The sequence below is a fragment of the Schistocerca americana genome, chromosome 7 (assembly GCF_021461395.2).
Source record: "Schistocerca americana isolate TAMUIC-IGC-003095 chromosome 7, iqSchAmer2.1, whole genome shotgun sequence".
Classification (NCBI taxonomy): Eukaryota; Metazoa; Arthropoda; class Insecta; order Orthoptera; family Acrididae; genus Schistocerca; species Schistocerca americana.
This window is the reverse complement of record NC_060125.1, coordinates 179,340,835-179,361,324: the sequence shown is the minus strand read 5'-3', so window position 1 is coordinate 179,361,324 and position 20,490 is coordinate 179,340,835. Positions and strand designations below refer to the sequence as shown.

Below are 20,490 nucleotides of genomic sequence, written 5' to 3'. Positions count from 1 at the left end.
ATAAAAAGTTAACCGTCTTCAGAAAACGTCACCTGTTGCCACTAAGTGGACGTCCCATGCGGTACTGGAGTGCAAATTCCAGCCTTCGTCGCTGATGAACAGCAGTCAGCAAGAGTGCATAAACCCGGCACCTGCTGCGGAGGCCCATACGCCGCAACGTTCGCTGGGCGGTCGTTGAGAAGTCACTGCTGGTAGGCCCTTGGCCCATCTGGGCGGTCAGTTTCTCAACAGTTGCACCTCCTTTCACCCGTACACGTCTCCGCATCCGTCGTTGACCGGTGTCATTACTGGCCCATGGTGTGCAACAGTTGCCTTAGCGCCGGTTTTGATAGTGCCATTTTGCCATGTACATTGTATTTTAACCACTGCGGTACCCGAAAAGTTGAGAAACTTAGTCGATTTAGAAATACTTCCACGCTAGGTCTGAAAGCCAATGATCACACTCTTTAGGATGTCAGATAAATCGCTCCGTTTCCGGATTACAACAACGACTCCACTGTTTTCCGCGTCCCCACGACACGCTTTTTATATCCACCACTGCTCGTGTTGCCACTTGTCGTCTGTGAATGATTGTTACTCGTCGCGTCGACGTCAAACATAGGCGGTGGTCACATTAATGTGATTGGATCACGTAGGTACAAGAAAGGTAACTGCTATAGCGTCCCCAGTGCTACATTACGAAAAGACTTAAAAAACAGTATTTATAAAGAAGAGGCATTTAAAAATCGAATAATATATTTTTATCATGTAACCGTAAAACAATAATTTCTCTGGGTGGGTTTCGAGTGCAAGGAAATGTAACAAAATGATCTAAAGAGATAACAAGATACGCTCTTTTGTTAATTTTTTAGTCGTCTTCACTTCTTCTCTTGTCTTGATTGCGTGTAGACGGACATCTTTCGAGTGCTGGCAAATGTAAGCATATTTGTATGAGTTAAACAGATAATACATTGACTTAATATTATTGTGCACTTTCAATTTGTAAGAGATGATTCCGATTTCATGTCCGCCTTCCTTGAATTAACCTGCATTCAAGCCAACGACGCCATTACGTGGCGATATTAACTTACGAAAAATTAGCGGAAGCGAAAAACTCGCCCGCTATTAACATAATATTAATTTTTCTCCACAGCCGCACGACGTTTCAGTAATACTTAGCTTTAAGATTCTTACTTTCAGTACCATAGCCAACAGCCAGAGCCAGGACTCCGACTACAATACAATGGTTACGGAGGTAAGAAAAAATACTCTCGCGCGTGTGTGGGCCGCAATTGTAATTAATAACTAAAGATTTCTTGCTTTAAAGTGAACTGACTAGCCGAGGAAATTGATATGAAAAGTTTATTCCATTGTTCAACTTGTATGCTCATGTTTTAAGATTCAGCGAGTCTAACATTCATTAACGTAACAAATAATTTGAGATTAATATTGTTAAAAAGGAGAACTTCACAAAAACATTTAACCGTAAATCAAAATTGAATGAAATATCATTTTTATTAAGGCCCACCACGTAAGTCGGCAACAATCAAAAAATCAAAACAACAATAATAATATATTAAATTACGACGGCCGACGGAAGTGAGACTGCGCAGAAGCAATGGGTAAAAGTGGAAATACTACAATTGATCGACGAAAGAAGGAACACAGAAACGCTCAGGAAAAGCCAGGAATACGGAAATATATGTCACTTAGGACTTAGATAAATAGAATGTGCAGGCAAGCTAAAGCGAAATGGTCGCAGGAAACATTTGAGAAAATCGAAGACAGAGAAAAAAAGGATGGACGGCGGAAAGGCTGATTCAGCATAAAGAAAAATCGAAACATCGTTAGATGAAATTAAAAGAAGAGGCGTCAAAATTAAGATTGGAAGAGGAGATTCACTGTTAACCGTAGAGGAGAGAGCAGATAGGTCGAAAGAGTATATTGAAGGCCTCTGCAACGGGATAGAGCTGTTTGATGACCTGATACGAGAAGAAATGTAAGTCGATATGGGAGATATAGGTGATTCAGGAATAGTGTCATAGCTTAACAGAGCTTTGCAACATTTGAGATGAAACAAGATGGAAAGTATGTACAACATACATTCGGGATTTCTGAAATCATTGAGGGCAGTGGCAACCTAAGGACTTTTCAGGTTGGTTTGATAAGCTATGAGACTGGAGATATACCAAAAAATTTTCGGAAAAATAACATCCATACAGTCACGTAGACAGCATGCGCACTAAGTGCGAAAAATATCGCATATTCGGCTTAACAGCTAATGCACTGAAGTTTCTGTTAAAATAATATACAGAAGAATGCAAAAGAAAATTGAAGATCTGTTAGATGGTAATCCGGTTGGTTTGGAAAGATAAAGGTACCGGAGAGACAGTTATGATGTTTTTCTTGGTAATGGCAGCAAGAATTAAGGAAAATCAACACGAGTTCATAGCATCTGTCGATCTAGTAAAAAAGTTTTACAATGTAAAATGGTGCAAGACGTTCGAAATTCTGAGGAGAGTGGGAGTTAAGTTACAGTTAAAGACGGATAATATACAAACAGTACAAAAAGAAATAGGGTACCATAAGGACGGATACCAAGAATAAAGTCCAAGACATGGATGCAGTTTTTCACTCCTACTGTTCAGTCTAGACATCCAAGAAGTTGTGACACAAGAAGGTAACAAAACAAAGATACAGCACTGGAATTAAAATTCAGGGTGAAAGATACCAGTGGTCATATTTGCTGATGACGTTGCTATCTTGAGTTCAAAAAATGGTTCAAATAGTTCTCAGAACTATGGGATTTAACATCTGAGGTCATCGGTCCCCTAGAACTTAGAACTACTTAAACTTAACTAACCAATCACACACATCCAAGCCCGAGGCAGGATTCGAACCTGCGACGGTAGCGGTCGCGCGGTTTCAGACTGAAGCGCCTGGAACCGCTCTATCACAGTGACTGGCTGCTATCTTAAGTGAAAGCGAAGAATTACGTGACGTTTTGAATGGAATGAACGACCCAATGAGCGCAGAAAATGAACGGAGATTTGAGTAATAGGAAGTACTCATGAGATTAGCGCTAAATTAAACATCAAGACTGGTCCGTGGAGGTATGTTCCGTCTATGCAATTAGTGGAAGGCAGTTTGTTTAGCGCCATATGCGTTTCGCTTGTTTTATTTGGGGAGCATCTTTAGTGGCCTGTAGTACATGTTTCTTTTTATACACACAATAAACATATCATGTGGTAGATACAACATGCGGCGATGTTACATTTTGTCGTGTATTGCTGCTCATAGCAGCATATTTGTATCTAACGCATAATACGTTTATTGTATGTATAAAAAGAAACATGTAGTACAGGCCACTGAAGCTGTTTCCCAAATAAAAGAAGCGAATCGCATATGGCAATAAACAAACTGCCTTCAATTGGTTGCATAGACATAACATAGCTCCACGGATCAGTCTTGATGTTTGGTTTAGCGGAACATACCTCCACGAATTTAGAGCAACTAAGGGAAAGACGGAAAACAAAAGAAATGACGATCAAGACTGGTGTTCACGAGGTGTGTGGTGTGAAGGTATTTTGTTAAATTGGAAGCAATGACGGATGAAGCAAGCAGTACATGAAAAACTGACTAGAGCAGGCTAACATGGCATTCTTGGACAAAAGAAGTCTAATTGTATCAAATATCTGCGTTAATTTGAGGAAAAAAACTTCTGAGAATGTATGTCTGGAGCACAGAATTTTATGGTAGTGAAGCATGGACTTTGTGAAAACCGGAACAAAAGAGAATCGAAGCGTTTGAGATGTGGTGCTGTAGAAGGATGTTGAAAATTAGGTGGACTGGTAAGGTATGCAATGGGCAGATTCTAAGCAGAATGCTCGAGGAAAGGAGCATATAGAGATAAGGTAACAGAGATAAGAAAATGGAACAGTCTAATAAGGGGTCTGTTAAGATAGCAGGTAATAACTTCCACAGGACTAGAGGGAGCTGTAGAAGGCAAAAACTGTCCAGGATGATAGAACTTGTCATATATCTACTAACTACTTGTAATTAAGAACATTGGATGCAAGTGCTACTCTGAGATGAAGAGGACAGCGCATGAGAAGAAATCGTGGCGGACAACACCGAACCATTCAGAAGATTAATGACCCCTTCCTCCCCCAAAAAAGAGAAAGTTATGTAAGAAATCATAATTAATCGAAACCCTCAGCTGTCAACATGTGTCAGTTGGGACAGTTGAAAATGTGTTCCCCGATCGGGATTCGAACCCGGTATCTCCTACCTACATGGCAGACGCTCTATTCACATGAGCCACCGCGGGCACAGATAACAGCGCGACTGCAGGGACTTATCCCTTGCACGCTTCCTGTGAGACCCACATTCCCAACTGTCCACAACCTACAATCGTAATGTTCCTAAAGGATATTTGCCCGTTCACTTATTACTCTCGCCAGACCAAGATGACGAGACCCGTAAGAGTTCGGCCAAAGCGTGTGCATTCGCACAGAAGAAGGTCAATGGCCGGGTAGCCTTTACACTGTACGAAGATAGTACCTGTTCCAAAAGAACAGATACCAATGTGGGTCTCACGGGAAGCGTGCAGGGGATAAGTCCCTGCAGTCGCGCTATTCTCTGTGCCCTCGGTGGCTCAGATGAAGATGGATCGAGCGTCTACCAGGTAAGCAGGAGATCCCGGGCTCGAGTCCCGGACGGGATCCACATTTTCAACTGTCGCCGTCGAGGTATATCAACAACACCTGTTGGGAGCTGAGGGTTTCGATTAATTATCATTTCTTTCTAGAGAAGGTGCATGGTCGTCATTGGTATCTGTTCTTTCGGAACAGTTACTATGTTCATGTAGAAAGCTATGTAGTTATCCGTATTGGGCCTGGGCTCAAACAGATTTGCCGATAAAATTGTTTGAAATTTTCATTGTGAGGCTGATGGTTTGGGAAAGTATTGCACTTACATGAAATACGAGTAAAATTTGCTTCGTCGTTATATTGTTTTTGCTCTCCGTCATATGCCTAACAAACTTATTTGGTTATAATTAAAACATGTTATTTTTTAAATTAAATACTGATTTTCGTTTAAATATAGATCTCAACTTTTTGTTGTTGTTTTTGAAGGATTATTTCACAGTAATTTCTATACAGTGATAATCTCAATTCATTTTGTTTTTAAATGTTCTTCATTCATTAAATCATTAATTGTAACGTACTCTGCTATGCAAAACTTATGACGAGACAGATAGAGTAACATGACGTATCAGTAACTGGGTGGAAATGAATGAAACTGCAGGAGCTTCTTGTCAGAGATCTCCTCCCAGTCTTGCAGAGAAAGCTGGACGTCACATCGCGCGAGGTAAGCGTAACTGTAGCGCCAAATGAGACGGGTGTAGCCACCACCACCTGGAGACAAGGCCGCGGCGCGAAATTCATAGCAGGTCGTGACGTCACCCCAAGCGGGCCACCATGTTGTGTTTCGAAGCGTTTGTTTATCTACACGTTTGTTGGATCGAGTGCTATGTTCGTGCTTTAAACTAGCGATTACAGAGTTTACGTGTAGTGAAGCTACTGTGAACATGGTTTATAAATGTTGTGTGCCAAGGTGTCGTGGGAATTACAGAACTGGACCGAAAGTAATGTTGTTTTCCTTTCCGATAGATGCGAATCTGCGTTGGAAATGGCTTTCAGCAATTCATCGGGACAATTTCCAACCCACTGAGCACACGAAGGTATGTAAAAACTATATACCTAGTACAATTATTATTATTTTTCTGGTGGAATATCTTGCATTTTGGATACATTTGACTAAAATTGTGAGCAAAAGTTCGCGGTAAATAGGCCTAGTATTCGTGTTCAAGTGGCTTTATTTTGATTTTGAAAACGAAATATAAATTTGTGGCTCATGTTACTTTTTATTCGTGTTTAAATTTCTCTGCAGTTCGTATTTTGTTACGCATTACCGATACGTTTTATTCTCTATTTGTGAGTGGGTGTTGTTTTTCAGTCTCGCATTAGTTAGCATGAGTGCTAACGAATGTTGATATTGCTGTTTTGATGTTTAAAAAGCGATCTCTCTGTATGAAGCATTTCTGTGTTGTTTTTCTATGTGTTAGTTTTTCCTGTTAGACATTCGCCAACCCACGATCAAATTATTATCTTTCAACCTAACCTAACTTCAGGTGACGATGCAGAATAGTTGTCTTCACAAACAGATTTCAATGGCGTTCTGTATCACTTGAGCCGCCTCATATGACGACATTCTTGTTAATAACGCATCAAGTTACTTATTCTGTCCGGTATTTTAAATGTTCCAGATGGTTAATTGAAATGACAAGTGTCATTTAGTTCATACGGCACAGCTTGGCACGGAATGTTTAGTGGATATTTTCTTAACATACTCCCAGTTGGATGGTCATGACTGTCTTACTGAGGTGTGTCATTTATGTTGGCATCTGTTCAACTTTATTTTGTGTTTGGCATGCGTTTGCTTTGGAGTTGTTGTTCTATCCAAACATGAAATTTGTGCTAGGCATATATCAAGACCCTCATTCAGTGTTACCTGCAATGACACAGTTTTAATATGCGCTGGTATAAAAACACACACAGTGAAATAGTATTCTGCAGCTGTTGATATCTCTTATACCATGACAATGAAGAAACTGTAAAGTCAAAATTATAAAATAATTGCTATGTTAACATGCAGAATCCAACAGATTACTGAAATTTGGTGCCACGTAATCCATAATAGGAACTTCACTCTTATAGTTCCATAAATATCACAGTACTGCTGTAACACAAGCAGTTCACAGGTATATTCATCATATACTGATGCCTGGTGAGGTATGCTCATAGTGCTTATAGTACTAATTAATAAAAGATTTATTAAAATGGAATATGCATGTTGTTGTAGAACATGGTATATTGCTGTTAGGCCTAAATAATTTGTGTACTTCCACTAAGGTGTGACCTGTCAAGCTGATATTGGTGGAAAATGAATGAGTATCCAGTGTTTTTTACTTTCACATACAGACACACATCTCTAGATCATGCTGTATATTGTACTGACTCACACTACTTTGTTTTAGGTTTGTGAACTTCACTTCACCGAATCTGACATCTGCCGCCATACAGAATGTTATGATGAAGTGAAAGGCATAAAGCTTTCTGTCAAGCTTTCAAGACCGAGGCTTAGAGAGGGTGCTGTCCCATCAGTGTTACCAGGCTGCCCAAGCTATTTGTCTACTCCATCCACCAGCTCTCGAGAAAGTGCAGAGGAAAGGAGAGCTAGATTGGACAATGAACATCTTCTACAAGCAATTAAAGACAGTATAGTAACCAAAACAGAGTATGATTCGAGGAAGTTATTTTCTACTTTTGAAGCATTTCTGCAGTGCCTAGAAAGAGAAACCATTCCCAGTGAATGGACCATTGTTAGGAGAAGTGACTGTGTCCTATTTCTATTGCTTACTGTATTGCCTGCTCCATCTGTGTCTGTATCTGTAGTAGTGACAAATGATTTGCAGTTGTCTGCCTATCGAAGTAACACTGAGATAAGAAAGATAGGCAGTAGAAAAATATCACACAAACTTTCAAATATGAATGATTTGTTTACAGTATTAGACACAGTGAAAGAATTAGTCAGTGCAAAAGAAAATTCATTAAAAATCCAGTGCCTTCTTATACAGGACATTTTAAATGACATGTGCAGTTCTGTAGATGAAGAAAAACAGAAACAAATTCAATTCTTAAGTGAGCAAGTTAAGTTGCTATGTAGCTGTGAGGAAAACTATAGGTTTAATCCTCACTTTTCTATATTCTGTTGTATCCTGCATTCTATCTCCCCTCATGCCTATACATTTTTGAGGTCATCTGGCAATCTTATTCTTCCTCATCCAAGAACTTTACAGAAAATGTGTTCCTCATATACTAATGGTCCTCATAATGAACAAAATGAAGGTGCTATGCTCCTGTATATTAAGGAAAGATTTAAATCTTTGCAGGAAAGTGATTGTACCATTTCATTAATGATGGATGAAATTCATATTAAACCTTATTTTGATTACAAGGGAGGAAACATTGTGGGGGCAGCATTTGATAGTGACAAGGCTGCTACTACAGCATATGTCTTTATGGTACAATCATTGCTGTCTTCTTTTAAAGAAGTAGTGCATGTCCTTCCAGTGCGAAACCTTGCAGCTGAACAGTTATTTTTGTATGTGAAGAAAATATTATGTGGCCTTTATGACATTGGTTTCAAAGTTATTTGTGTAGTTAGTGACAACAATGCTTTAAATAGGAAATCTATGGCACTTTTTAGCTCACCTCCAAAACTCAGTATAGTTTACCCACATCCAGCTAATCCAACTCAGCCACTATTTTTTATAATTGATTCTGTCCACATCCTTAAGTGTATTCGTAATAATTGGGTTAATCAAAAGGAGTCTCAAGTTTTGCTCAAATATCCACAATTTGATGGAAGCAGTGATGATTGTCAGGTGTTAATGGCATCTTTTGAAGCATTGAGGCAGCTTCATAAGATTGAATGTAATGGTCTACTTAAGCACTCTTATGGTCTTTCTTTGAAGTCTCTTTATCCATCTTCACTTGAGAAACAGAATGTGAGCCTTGTTTTGCAGGTATTCAGTGAATATACAGCTGAAGCCGTTTCAACTGTAGGAGAACAGAAAAACTTGTTACATTACCAGACCACTGCAGAATTTATTAAAATTATACTTACATGGTGGAAAATTGTAAATGTTAAGACAGTTCACAAAGGTGTTCGACTAAATGATCTCTTCCAGTGCCCTCTGTCTTTAAGTAATAATGATGAAAAATTAGTTTTTTTGGAAAAGTTTCTTGTGTGGCTTGATAAGTGGAAGGACTTAGGCCTGAAAAATAATACCCTTTCAAAAGATACACATATAGCTCTGACACACACAACCTATGGTTTGATTGAGATGGCAAGGTACTGTACTAAAGAGCTTGGTTTCACTTATTTTTTGCCTGGAAAAATTCAGACTGATTCTCTGGAAGCAAGGTTTAGCAGTTAGCGTTCAATGGCTGGCTCTCAGTATTTCATATCTGTGAGACAGATTTTTGAAGTGGAAGCGAAGATGAGGATGCAGAACATGTTACCACTCATGTTGAATTCAAGTACTTTTGGTAAACTGCCTGTTGCAGAAGGGTTCATCTTTAATTGTAATGATGACACAAAAGAGACTATACAAACAGACTCTGAGTTTATGGTTGACATTATGTATTTGGAGGAATATTTCAGGCAGGCAGAAACATACCTTCCGATATTAACATATTTAGCAGGGTATTGTGTTCGCAGTGTACTGAAGAAACAGCAGTGTGAGGTGTGCAGCAAATACCTTCTCTTAGACAAAGAAATGTGTCTGCATGGTGAACAACATCTTAGTTTAATCAAAAATTTGGACAGGGGTGGTCTGTTATTCCCTCAGCCTGATGTTGTGAATGTTGTTATTTACAATTACATTACTGTACAGAAATTAATATCTGTCCCTAATGAAAAAAAAATTTTGTCATCCAACAGTCAAAGGGTGCTTGTTCAAAATGTAACCATAAATGCTGTTCAGAAGAAAAGTTTCTTCTTAACAGACTTTATTTGCAGTAATGGTCATTCGGCAGATGAAATACTGAAGTTGTTAGTCAAAGCATCCACCAACGCATTATTAAATAATTACATTAAGAAAAAGAATGACACCTTTACTGCTTCTTTTAAGAAACGGAAGCTTAGCACATTTTAATTTGCGTACATTTTACATGCTAGCACATTTATCAGATGTCACAGGAAATTTCTATTATGTCTCACACATTCAGTTACACTGTATTTGGTCCACTGAAAGCAGAGGCAGGTTCCATAATCCATATTGGTGTAGTACCTTCAACTGAATGCACACTAATAGTCATTTGGTCCATAAAGCCTGTAAGTTGTGGATAATTTGCTTCCAACAGTTTCAAATGTCAGAAGGTCACAACTGTTTCCATGCAGACTATTCAGCTGAAGTAAATACTTTGTCCAGCACTAATGGCTAGTTTCAATCTCATCATTGTAAAATTTTATCAGTTTGTGTACACATCCATCTGTGCACCTGATACTGGCCTAAGGTTGAAACTGGGCCAGTTTTTCCTAGTAAAGTTTTTATGTCTTTCAGCTATTCTGTGCACAAATATTTACATCTTCCTTTCAATTTGTTGAGCATGTGCTGCCCAACAAGAAGAAATCTGTTAAAGTAATTCTGTATTAAACCTCATGTAATTCGTTATAACTATGTATGTAATTAGAGGCTATTATTTTGGCATGCAGACGTATAAAACTTGCGATAGAATATTATAATACTACAAAAGGGTTAGCCAAAAATGGATTTCTCCCATTGTCCTGAATCAGAATGACACCAGGGTGTTTCCTAATGTAGTTACTTCTCATAATAGCTGTTCATCTAAATTTTGATACAAGCTGTCAGTATTGTTGCATATGGGTAACAATTAGTTATCGCTTTGCATATATTATTTTACTGAGACATAGTTACATTCTAGTAGTTGCTTATTCCACTCACAGTTTGGAATAGTTTAATATCAGACACAGTAGTTGGTCTCCATTCCCAAATTTGCATCTCATCCAGACTGTGACCCTTAGTTTGTTACTTATTGTGTTGTTTTTTTTAACTTATGAAACCCCTTGGTAGTGTGACGCTGTGTGTCAGACTTGGACCGCACATGTGTTTAATATGCTAGAAAATTTCATAACAGCACACACTTTGGTACTGAGTGAAAAGTGTGTTCTTGAACTGTTTCTGCCAGTAGCTGTAGAATCTTGCGATATAGAAAATCACTTCACAGCATTAAAATACAGCTTCAGTGTTCCATACAGTCAGTTTAATTGAAACAGTTTATTCCAACAGGAATAATGTGAAAGGTGGTGTTTATATAGTGATTAAGGAAAAGTTCTTCCCACCTATATAGAGGGAGAGTATTCTTACAAACATTAAGGAGTGTCATGTTGCTGCATTTTATTTGAATGTGTAGGACATTATATCCTACACCATTAAGTTTAATTTGGAATCAGTGTAAAATTGTTACAGTTTTGATTTATGTTGTACATCTTTAGTTAATCCCAGAGTTAGTTCCTCTGATTTATTTTGTTCACACTTCAGTTCATTACAAGGAAATTGGCCTACTTCTAGCTTATGGCAGGGATTTCAACAAATGTTGCATAGCTGTGCAGTAACAATATAAAAGAGTTCTTTCAGTTGTGGATCAGGTATTCAACTGTAATGTGAGGTTGGTCTGATATGTTGTCGTACTCAGTATTACCATTTCTTATTAGTTTCCAACGACTAGCTACATTTTCACTTCGTTGAATGTCCTTCAGTAGTGCCTCATCCCAGTACACCTTTATATCATGGTGCATACATTCCAAGAAATGTTTGTTGCTCTATTACTCTGTCTGAGTTAATACTTTTGTCAGCAACATAAGTCATTGTTAGTAACAATTATTAAATTTTATAGACTGTAAGACTGGTAATGTAACTTGTTATACGCATCTGACATGTTTTGCAACTGTAATTTTTCACAAAATACAATATATCAAATGTGTACAACTAATCAATCATTCTGAAAGTAGAAAAGGCTTGCTGCCTTTTAAGATGGAAATCGTGATCTATTTCTGTAATGGAACCATGTTGTGCCCTGGATTTTGTAACAGCATTTTCAGGAAGTAGATGTACATATGACTGACTTAAATAAATTATAGTTCATTACTTCTAGTGTTTTATAGTCCTACATTAACATAAACTATTAATAATTACATCATTTTAAGCATGCTGAGCACTACCGTTCTCATGTTACAGTAATCTGTCTACATATTACAAAGAATTTAACTTGATGTAGTCACCAGCAGTGATTTCTGATCCATCCCTGGAGTTACTAAAGTGCAAATGTGAATTGTAGTATCCCTTGTTCTGAAGTTTAATACAATTCTCAGTATTGTATACAGCATTCCCTTTTTGTTTATAGGATAGCTTGATTCCCTTAATGAGTCACTGTCTCCTGCAGTAACGTAGGTAGACACTTAATGAAATTCTATTATGAAATACAGCTTGAAACAATGGAACAAATTAATCTAGAAATAGGTTAAATTTATTAGTGACATTTTTAGCGTGACACATTGTCTCATTCCAACTGCTGCAAATGTCTGCTGAAGGTTTGTAGATTTTCACTGTTGACTTATATAAAGGTCCTGTTGATAAAACTACTGTTGTTTGCAGGGCTTACAGCATGCATTTTGAACAGCTGACCATTATGGTCAAGAATACATCTAAAATTTCACTTAAACATATGTTGCTAATTCTTTTATCTGCAGAGTATTGTCAATAAGGCTTGTAAAGTTCTTAGCAACTCTTGTGAGAAAGTCAACACCTGCACACGGCTCATTACATGCTCAAAATCTGCCATATTTTTACAGGAAAGAAAATTTACATTACAATAACAACGAATAATTGTTTTTGTTTCTGAGAAAAGGTGAGTTAAAAGTGATTGTTTGCTTGGGGAATGTACTCAGCTTTCCTGAGGGCGTTCTATAAACAGTTACAGAATATTTATTTAGGATACTGAAGGCAGAGGAATTTAATATTATACACTGTATTAGTGCAGACTTTTTCAAGTGAGTGTAAATAATAGTCGTCTGGTCCAGAAAATCACAGTGCATTTTTCACAAATGTACCTTGTTTTATCATGTATATCGCAATATTATTTACATCCCGCACTCGTACGTTTTCACTGGCTATTGATAAGTCTTAAGCAATTACATTACCGGTAAAAAAAAGAATTATAAATTATAGCTTCTGCTATATCGCGATTGATAAAGTTACGTATTTTAACCATACGCAAAGTACTCTTCTCTTTGCGTGGTATCATTTGCAAAGATCTCGTTTCGTTATCTCCAGCGGTTTACGAGATATGAGAGGCGTTATGAATATTTCATTCCCGCTCGTTGCGATCGTAAGTGAAGTTGCCGCAGATGCTCAATTTGTTCGAGATTGGAAGCAGATATTGATCTAAAGTTTTACGAAAATTTCCGAACCTCATCTGTATTTCACACTCAGCAATAGAATGTATAATATGCATCAAACACAAATTCATAGCGACCCCTATTATTGATGGCAACGTTCTCAAATTTGATACTCATCTGTGAAATACCACAATAGTTATGACCATTATCGAAATGATTGGCACTTCATCATGAAGCTGCCATATAAAGCTAGAAGTATTTCAGAAATTAATTATTTTTTACGGAACAGGTTCTGTAAAACCGTTCGACAAAGATTTGCAGGCCGTGCGTCTCGAATCCTTAAGCGCGGCGCCAAGCCCTGGCCCGCTTCGCGTGACGTCAGAAGAGCGCGCCGAGGCCTTCTCTTTAGGTGGTGGTGGTGTAGCCCAGGAGTTTGGCATTGCTCAGAGAAGCATTGTTTCACCTGCATGGGGAGCGTTCCGACCCATAGGCACTGATGACCGAAGGACAGGAGGTGGTCGACGACGGTTAACAGCAGCGGCGGATGACCGCTACAGTGTGCAACAGGCAAGAAGGGATGCACGTAAAACAGTGAGACAGATGGTAATTAACAGGGCTGCAAGGCACGCAATCTGTTGCTCCACACTGGCGCAGCGACTGCATGGGGGTCGTCTCTTTGTCAGACGACAAATACTATGTGTTCTGTTGACACCCGCAAATAGGCGGCGCAGTCTGCGATGGTGTCAAGAGCATAGGGAATGGACCAGCGGGTCCGTTGGTCTTCTCGGTTGAGAGCAGATTCTGTGAGTTGTGATTCTGGACCTACCCCCATCTGGCAAGATGTGGGAACGCTTAATTAACCCAGGCAATACGATCGTTTTCACCGTCCAGGGGTTATGATGTGGAGAGGTGTAATACTTCACGCATGGATTTGACCTCGAAATCTCTGAACACCGTACACTCAGCGGTCAGTATCACTATGACACTGTACTGCTTCCTCATATGCGTTTTTTCAGGGGTCCTTTCGGCACTGACGATGGCAATGGCAATGCGCAACCGCATCGAACAGTGCAAGCAGAGAAGCTTTTGGTGAATGGGCTTAGCTGCCAATTCCCGCGACGAAATTCCATCGAATACGAGCGGGATGCGTTGGTAAGTGGTACTGCAGCACGTCCATATGCACCAATTGTAAGTAGGCTGTTTAGGTTTTTTTATTGGTAACGCCACCTCTGTATGAAAATCACTGGCTGTGCTGTGTGCAGTCTGTGGCTGCTTTGCATTGTTGTAATACTCGCCATTGTAGTGTTAGGCAGCTGGATGTGAACAGCGCGTAGCGTTGCGCAGTTGGAGGTGAGCCGCCAGCAGTGGTGGATGTGGGGAGAGAGATGGCGGAGTTTTGAAATTTGTCATGAACTGCTATATTTATATATGATGATATCAAGGTAAATACATTGTTTGTTCTCTATTAATATCTTTCATTTGCTAACTATCCCTATCAGTAGTTAGTGCCTTCCATAGTTTGAATCTTTTATTTAGCTGGCAGTAGTGGCGCTCGCTGTATTGCAGTAGCTTGAGCAGCGAAGATTTTTGTGAGGTAAGTGATTTGTGAAAGGTATAGTTTAATGTTAGTCAGGGCCATTCTTTTGTAGGGAATTTTGAAAGTCAGATTGCGTTGCGCTAACAAAATATTGTGTGTCAGTTTAAGCACAGTCATGTATAATTGTTCAAAGGGGACGTTTCATATGTCGACCCTTAGCCGAGGATACCTCACTGGAATCTTCTGATTTTTTCTTGTAGTTTGTGTAATTAGTGTAGCTATTGTTTATTGCTAGCGCGTAATTGTAGAGAAAATCTCCTTTGTAGTTGCAGTCTTTCATTGTTGTACAGTAAAACAGTTGTGGCATGCATGTAGATTTGCACCAAGTATTTCGCAGCTGCAATTAACTAGATATTATTTTCAGTGTTATGTTAATGTGTTCTCTTATTTTTGCTCTTCAAATTGTGTGTTTCTGTGTTATCGTGTGAAATATTGTGACAATTATGGCGTGTGAAAAACGTAATACTAGGCTCCAAAGTAAACTGAGAAATGACAGTGAAGACGAAAGCAGTGTGTTAGCGCCACCGAGTAGTGAATTAACTGATGTTCAAAGTAGTAATTTGGTAATTGTGAATAGGGAAATGGAGCGGGCTGCAAACAATGGTGTGGACAGTGAAACAGGTAGTGAACAGGGAAGCATTATCGATCGATCGGTCGGCAACAGCTCGCCTCAGGAATCCGAAATGACAGGACACAATTTCGCAAATACTGTAGATTCAGGTTTTGGGTCATCACCGTTTTCTCAAATAAGTCAAGACACATTTTCTGCTTGTCAAAATGTGAATGTTGCCGGTGCAAATGCACCGCCGAAAAGCGTAGAGAAACAGATTCCAGACACTAATACATTATTATTGCAATTAATGCAACAAATGGAACAAAATCAGAGACAAATGGGACAAAATCTTAAAAAGTTAGACACAGTGGAACAAAATCTTAAAAAGTTAGACACAATGGAACAACACCAGAGACAAACACAGCAACAGTTAGACACAATGGAACAAAATCTTCAAAAGTTAGACACAATGGAACAACACCAGAGACAAACACAGCAACAGTTAGACACAATGGAACAAAATCTTCAAAAGTTAGACACAATGGAACAACACCAGAGACAAACACAGCAACAGTTAGACACAATGGAACAAAATCTTCAAAAGTTAGACACCACACTTGAACAAACACGTGAAGATTTAACTACTGAGTTATATAACATTGAATCGAAATGTCAAAAAGTCTGTAATGACGTAAAAACACAAATTTGTGAGCATTTTCAACCTATTTTTTCGCGGCATGAAAATGCATTACAGAATCACGAAGCAGCCATAAAAGAACTGCAAACCATTGTTCATGAAAATCATGAGACCTTGTGGGCTAAAATTGACTCAGTTGCATCTACCGATTCGGTTACGCAACTTGCAAAAACTCAGAAAAACTTAAAGGACACAGTAGATTCGATTTCAACACAAATGGACACTCTGAAACTTGGTTCAGAAAAACACACTGAGGAAATGTGTTCACTATCGGAGAAAGTAGCCGAACTTTCGGATCAGGTCACTAACTTATCTACAAAGGTAGATGATGATCTGAATGACACAAGACCTGTAGCCTTCACTGACACAGAAGAGTATGAACAAATTAGAAAATTCAAACAGAATCAAAATCAAATCAATACACAGTACAAAAGAGAAATCCTGGAAGTACAAGATCAGCTGACACAGGTAATACAAGAATTACGTATTTCAGAGGATACTCGCGCCCCAATATGGGAAGAGGGACACAGAAATACGGAACAGCCACAAAATAATAACACAGGGCATTTCGGAAGTTATGAAAGAAATTGGCAATGTGCACCGAATTTTGAGATGGAATGGCCGACACGACCTAACAATGACCGATATGCGACTCGCCGATATGATGATTTTGACTATAAGCTGTTCATTACTACACGTAAATTCAAAACATTTAAGAATTCTGGCAACGACATTCATCCACAAGCATGGCTCCATCAATTCTCTCATTGTTTTCCTCCCAACTGGTCGTTAGAACACAGATTAGAATTTATGTGTGGCTACTTGGAGAATGAACCAGCTGTAAGAATGCGATCGGTAATTCACGATTGCCACAGTGTAGTATTGGTCTCAAGCCACACAAGACCGAGTAAAACATAGCATCATAATGATGAAACGTTTCGAACAATCTGAATTTTCCAGTCTTATGAAATATTTTGAAGACATTTTGCATAAGAATCAGTATCTTTCAAACCCATACAGCCCCTCAGAACTCATCCGCATTTGCTTAATCAAACTGCCTGAACATTTACGACATATTATTTTGGCAGGACGTTGCAAAGACGAGATTGAAGCATTTCAGGGACTCTTACAAGAATTAGAAATTGACACTGACAATCGCGGAACGCGAAACCAGGAACACAACAATTACAGGTCACATCCGTCGCAATTCCGCGATGAAAGAAGTAATAACTTGACACGACAAGGCTATTCTCACGAAACAAATCGTGACCAAAACAGACACCACCCGTATGACAACCGTTGGCAGAGGAGTAATAACTACAGGGAAAGATCACCTCTCCGTGATAATGACTATCACAGAGACAATAAGAGAAACAGACAATATGGGAACCAAAATAAATACTATCAAGGGAGACAGAATAACTTTAGACGCAACGGACCAGCGCGCAGTTACGATTCAGGGAGAAATTCTCCACCATGTGACCGACAAGAAAGAAACTATGGAATCTACCGACATGACGACAGACGATATGATCGTAACGACAGACCTGAATTGCATCAGAACTGGCGGGATTCAAACAGAGCAGGGCCCTCTCGTCACGGTGAATTTGTAGAAGTTAGGTCTCCAAATCCCAATAACGACGCGCGCCAACAAAGAGACAATAGGCAATGACTCACACCGCTGGCAGCAACAAAACGTACTTATGAAACTGATGACGCAGCTGCCGTAGCTAGTAATTACGTAAAAATGGAAGACATTAGGGACATCTTACTCCAGGAACACGACGTAAAACTTAACAACATTGCATATCCTGTTATTCACATTACTGTAAATGACGTAAAATTTACGGCAGTACTTGACTCTGGCAGTCCCATCTCAGTAATTAGTGAAACAGCCTTTAGCAAATGCAACAAATCGAACGATTGCCCCACACTTCCGTTACGTAAGATAAATTTACAAGGTGCAATCTTTGGAAAAAGTGTAGATGTACGCCAACAAACCAACTTAGAACTCTTTTGTCAAAGCCACAGCTTCTCTACGAACTTTCTTATTGTTCCATTATTGTCGACGGAAATTATATTGGGAGTAGACTTTTTGAATGAATTCAAAGCAATCTTAAACTTTCACGATGCTGAAATAAGTTTAGAGAAGGAAGGTAAGTCAATAGCTTTGAAATTTGAAGATTGGCTCTCAAACCATGACGAAGAAATCAATCGGCTTTACCTTCTGTTGGACAACAGTTCGGAATTTTCTACGGAACTAGACACTAACAATCACTCTGCAAGAACTGACAGGGATGATATCGACGGCATATTTGAAATTAAAGAGTTAATTCAGAATAAAATTCAAACAATTGAGAATTGTAATGACACTGATAGGCAGGACCTTTTTGAGATTTTACGAGAACATTCCACAGTTTTTACTCACAAAACAGGAACAATCAAGGGATTTCAATACCAATTTCGTGTTCGTGAGCATACTAAATTTTGTGTTAGACCATACGTAATTCCAGCACATTATAGGGACCGTGTTAGAACAGAAATACAATCTATGCTTGACGAGGGCATTATTGAGCCTGCAGTAAGCTCATACAACAATCCATTACATGTTAATGAGAAGAAAAATGGATCGATCAGGCTTGTCTTAGATTCGAGACAAATCAATACGATCATTATTCCTAAACAGACAGGCCGCAAACGTTGGAAGAACTTCTTCAAAATTTTAATGGTGTAAAAGTGTTGTCTTCCATTGATCTCAGATCCAGCTTTTATCAGATCGAACTTCATCCAGAATGTAGAAAATACACAGCTTTCCTTTGTTTCGGCGTTTGTTATCAGTTTCGGAAACTTCCCTTTGGTTTGAACATTTCTTCAGCAACATTCATTTGCGGGCTAAATTCCATATTACCTGAGTTCTTAAAACGTCGCATCACCTTATATGTGGACGATATTCTAATAGCAGAAGCTTCATGGGAACTACATAATCGCATCCTCAACAGTTTGTTACGTATTTTTGCAGAATCTGGAATTACAGTTAACTTGGAAAAGTCTGAATTCGGTAGGACAAAGGTGAAGTTTTTGGGACATATTATTTCTTCTGAAGGCATTCAGCCGGATCCTGAAAAGTTAGAAGCAATCAGAGCCATTCCAGTTCCATCCACAAAAAGACAAGTCCGCAGTTTTCTAGGTCTCGTAAATTTTTACCGTCATTTTCTGAATATGCAAATTCTTGTTACACCAAAACTTTGTTCTCTCACTGGAAAAAATACTATTTGGAACTGGGACGAACAAGCACAATTGGAATTCAATTCTTTGAAAGAAGCGTTACTTCACGTGCCAATCTTAGCTCATCCAGATCTGTCACAAGATTTCTGCCTTAGCACGGATTCTTCTAAAGTCGGTCTTGGTGCCCATTTATTTCAAGAAGCCATAGAAAATGACACTACCATTCAGAAAACCATTGCTTTTGCTAGCCGAGTGCTAACAAAATCTGAAAAAAATTATTCCGTTACTGAATTAGAAGCTTTAGCTATCGTTTGGGCATTTAACAAATTCCGTTTCTTTCTTTCTGGTAAGCACGTAAAAGTATACAGTGATCATCGTGCATTACAATTTCTTATGTCTTCAAAATTAAATCATGACAGGTTAAAACGTTGGGCATTGTTTCTGCAAGAATTCCGCTTCACAATAGTCTACATTCCCGGCAAGGAGAACATTGTTGCGGACGCACTGTCACGCGCACCGGCTGGGCTTGAGAAAAGCACCACAGAAGGCAACCTCGAGAAAAATTTCAGTATTCTTTTCATTCAGAAAGTCGCCTTTGAAAACTTCATCACCACATCTTTAAAGGACATTGCTCATGAACAAGATAAAGATCCGATTTGGAAAGACATCAAGAGCAAATGGCATGAAAAGACACACACACAGATTCGGCATTATTATCTGGTTAGAAACAACATACTGTTCAAACGCTGCACTGTTGGTGACAAGCTATGGGTACTTTGCATTCCTGACGCTTTTGTTAATAAGCTCATTTGGTACATTCATTTCAGCTACGCACATTTTGGTCCACGAAAATGTTATCATATTCTTCGAACGACTTGTTATTTTAACAATATGGAAAAAAGAATTCGAAGAGTCTTGTCTATTTGTAAACTTTGTCAAAAGGCGAAACCATCTACTGTCTCACATCGTACTCCGTTGTTTCCTATTATTCCTTCTAAATTAAAAGAATTTGCTGCTGTTGATCTCTTGGGACCGCTTGTCAGAACATCCAATGGATTTTCGTACGTTCTAGTCGCTGTTGAACTTACTTCAAAATTTGTTTCTTTCACTCCATTACGTAAAGCCACTGGACGATCTGTATCCAACGCCTTTGTTAAAAATTTCTTATGTGAAGTTGGCCACGTTGCTAAAGTCATTTCAGATAACGGACCGCAATTTAGATCTGCTGTTTGGTCACGCACGCTTCGGAATCATAAAATCAAACCTGTTTTTATTTCATTGTACTCACCACATTGCAACCCGTCTGAACGGATTATGAAAGAAATCAATAAGCTTTGCAGACTTTATTGTCACAGAAAGCATCAGCATTGGGACAGATATCTACAATTA

The 20,490-nt window shown here is 38.9% G+C and overlaps 1 protein-coding gene across 1 annotated transcript; it reads left to right on the top strand.

The window, feature by feature from the left end:
- Positions 1–5,480: 5,480 nt before the first annotated feature.
- On the top strand, positions 5,481–8,643 carry LOC124622830. Its single transcript, XM_047148622.1, has 3 exons — positions 5,481–5,725; positions 7,082–7,745; positions 8,633–8,643. The coding sequence occupies exons 1-3, from the start codon at positions 5,573–5,575 to the stop codon at positions 8,641–8,643; spliced, it is 828 nt and encodes a 275-aa protein (XP_047004578.1). The 5' UTR covers positions 5,481–5,572.
- Positions 8,644–20,490: the final 11,847 nt, after the last annotated feature.

What these genes read in the sequence shown, in the direction of transcription:
- LOC124622830 (XM_047148622.1), top strand. Translation starts at nt 5,573, where the DNA reads ATGGTTTATAAATGTTGTGTGCCAAGGTGTCGTGGGAATTACAGAACT. An exon ending in AACCCACTGAGCACACGAAG is followed by an intron (nt 5,726 to 7,081) that starts GTATGTAAAAAC and finishes ACTTTGTTTTAG; the next exon opens with GTTTGTGAACTTCACTTCAC.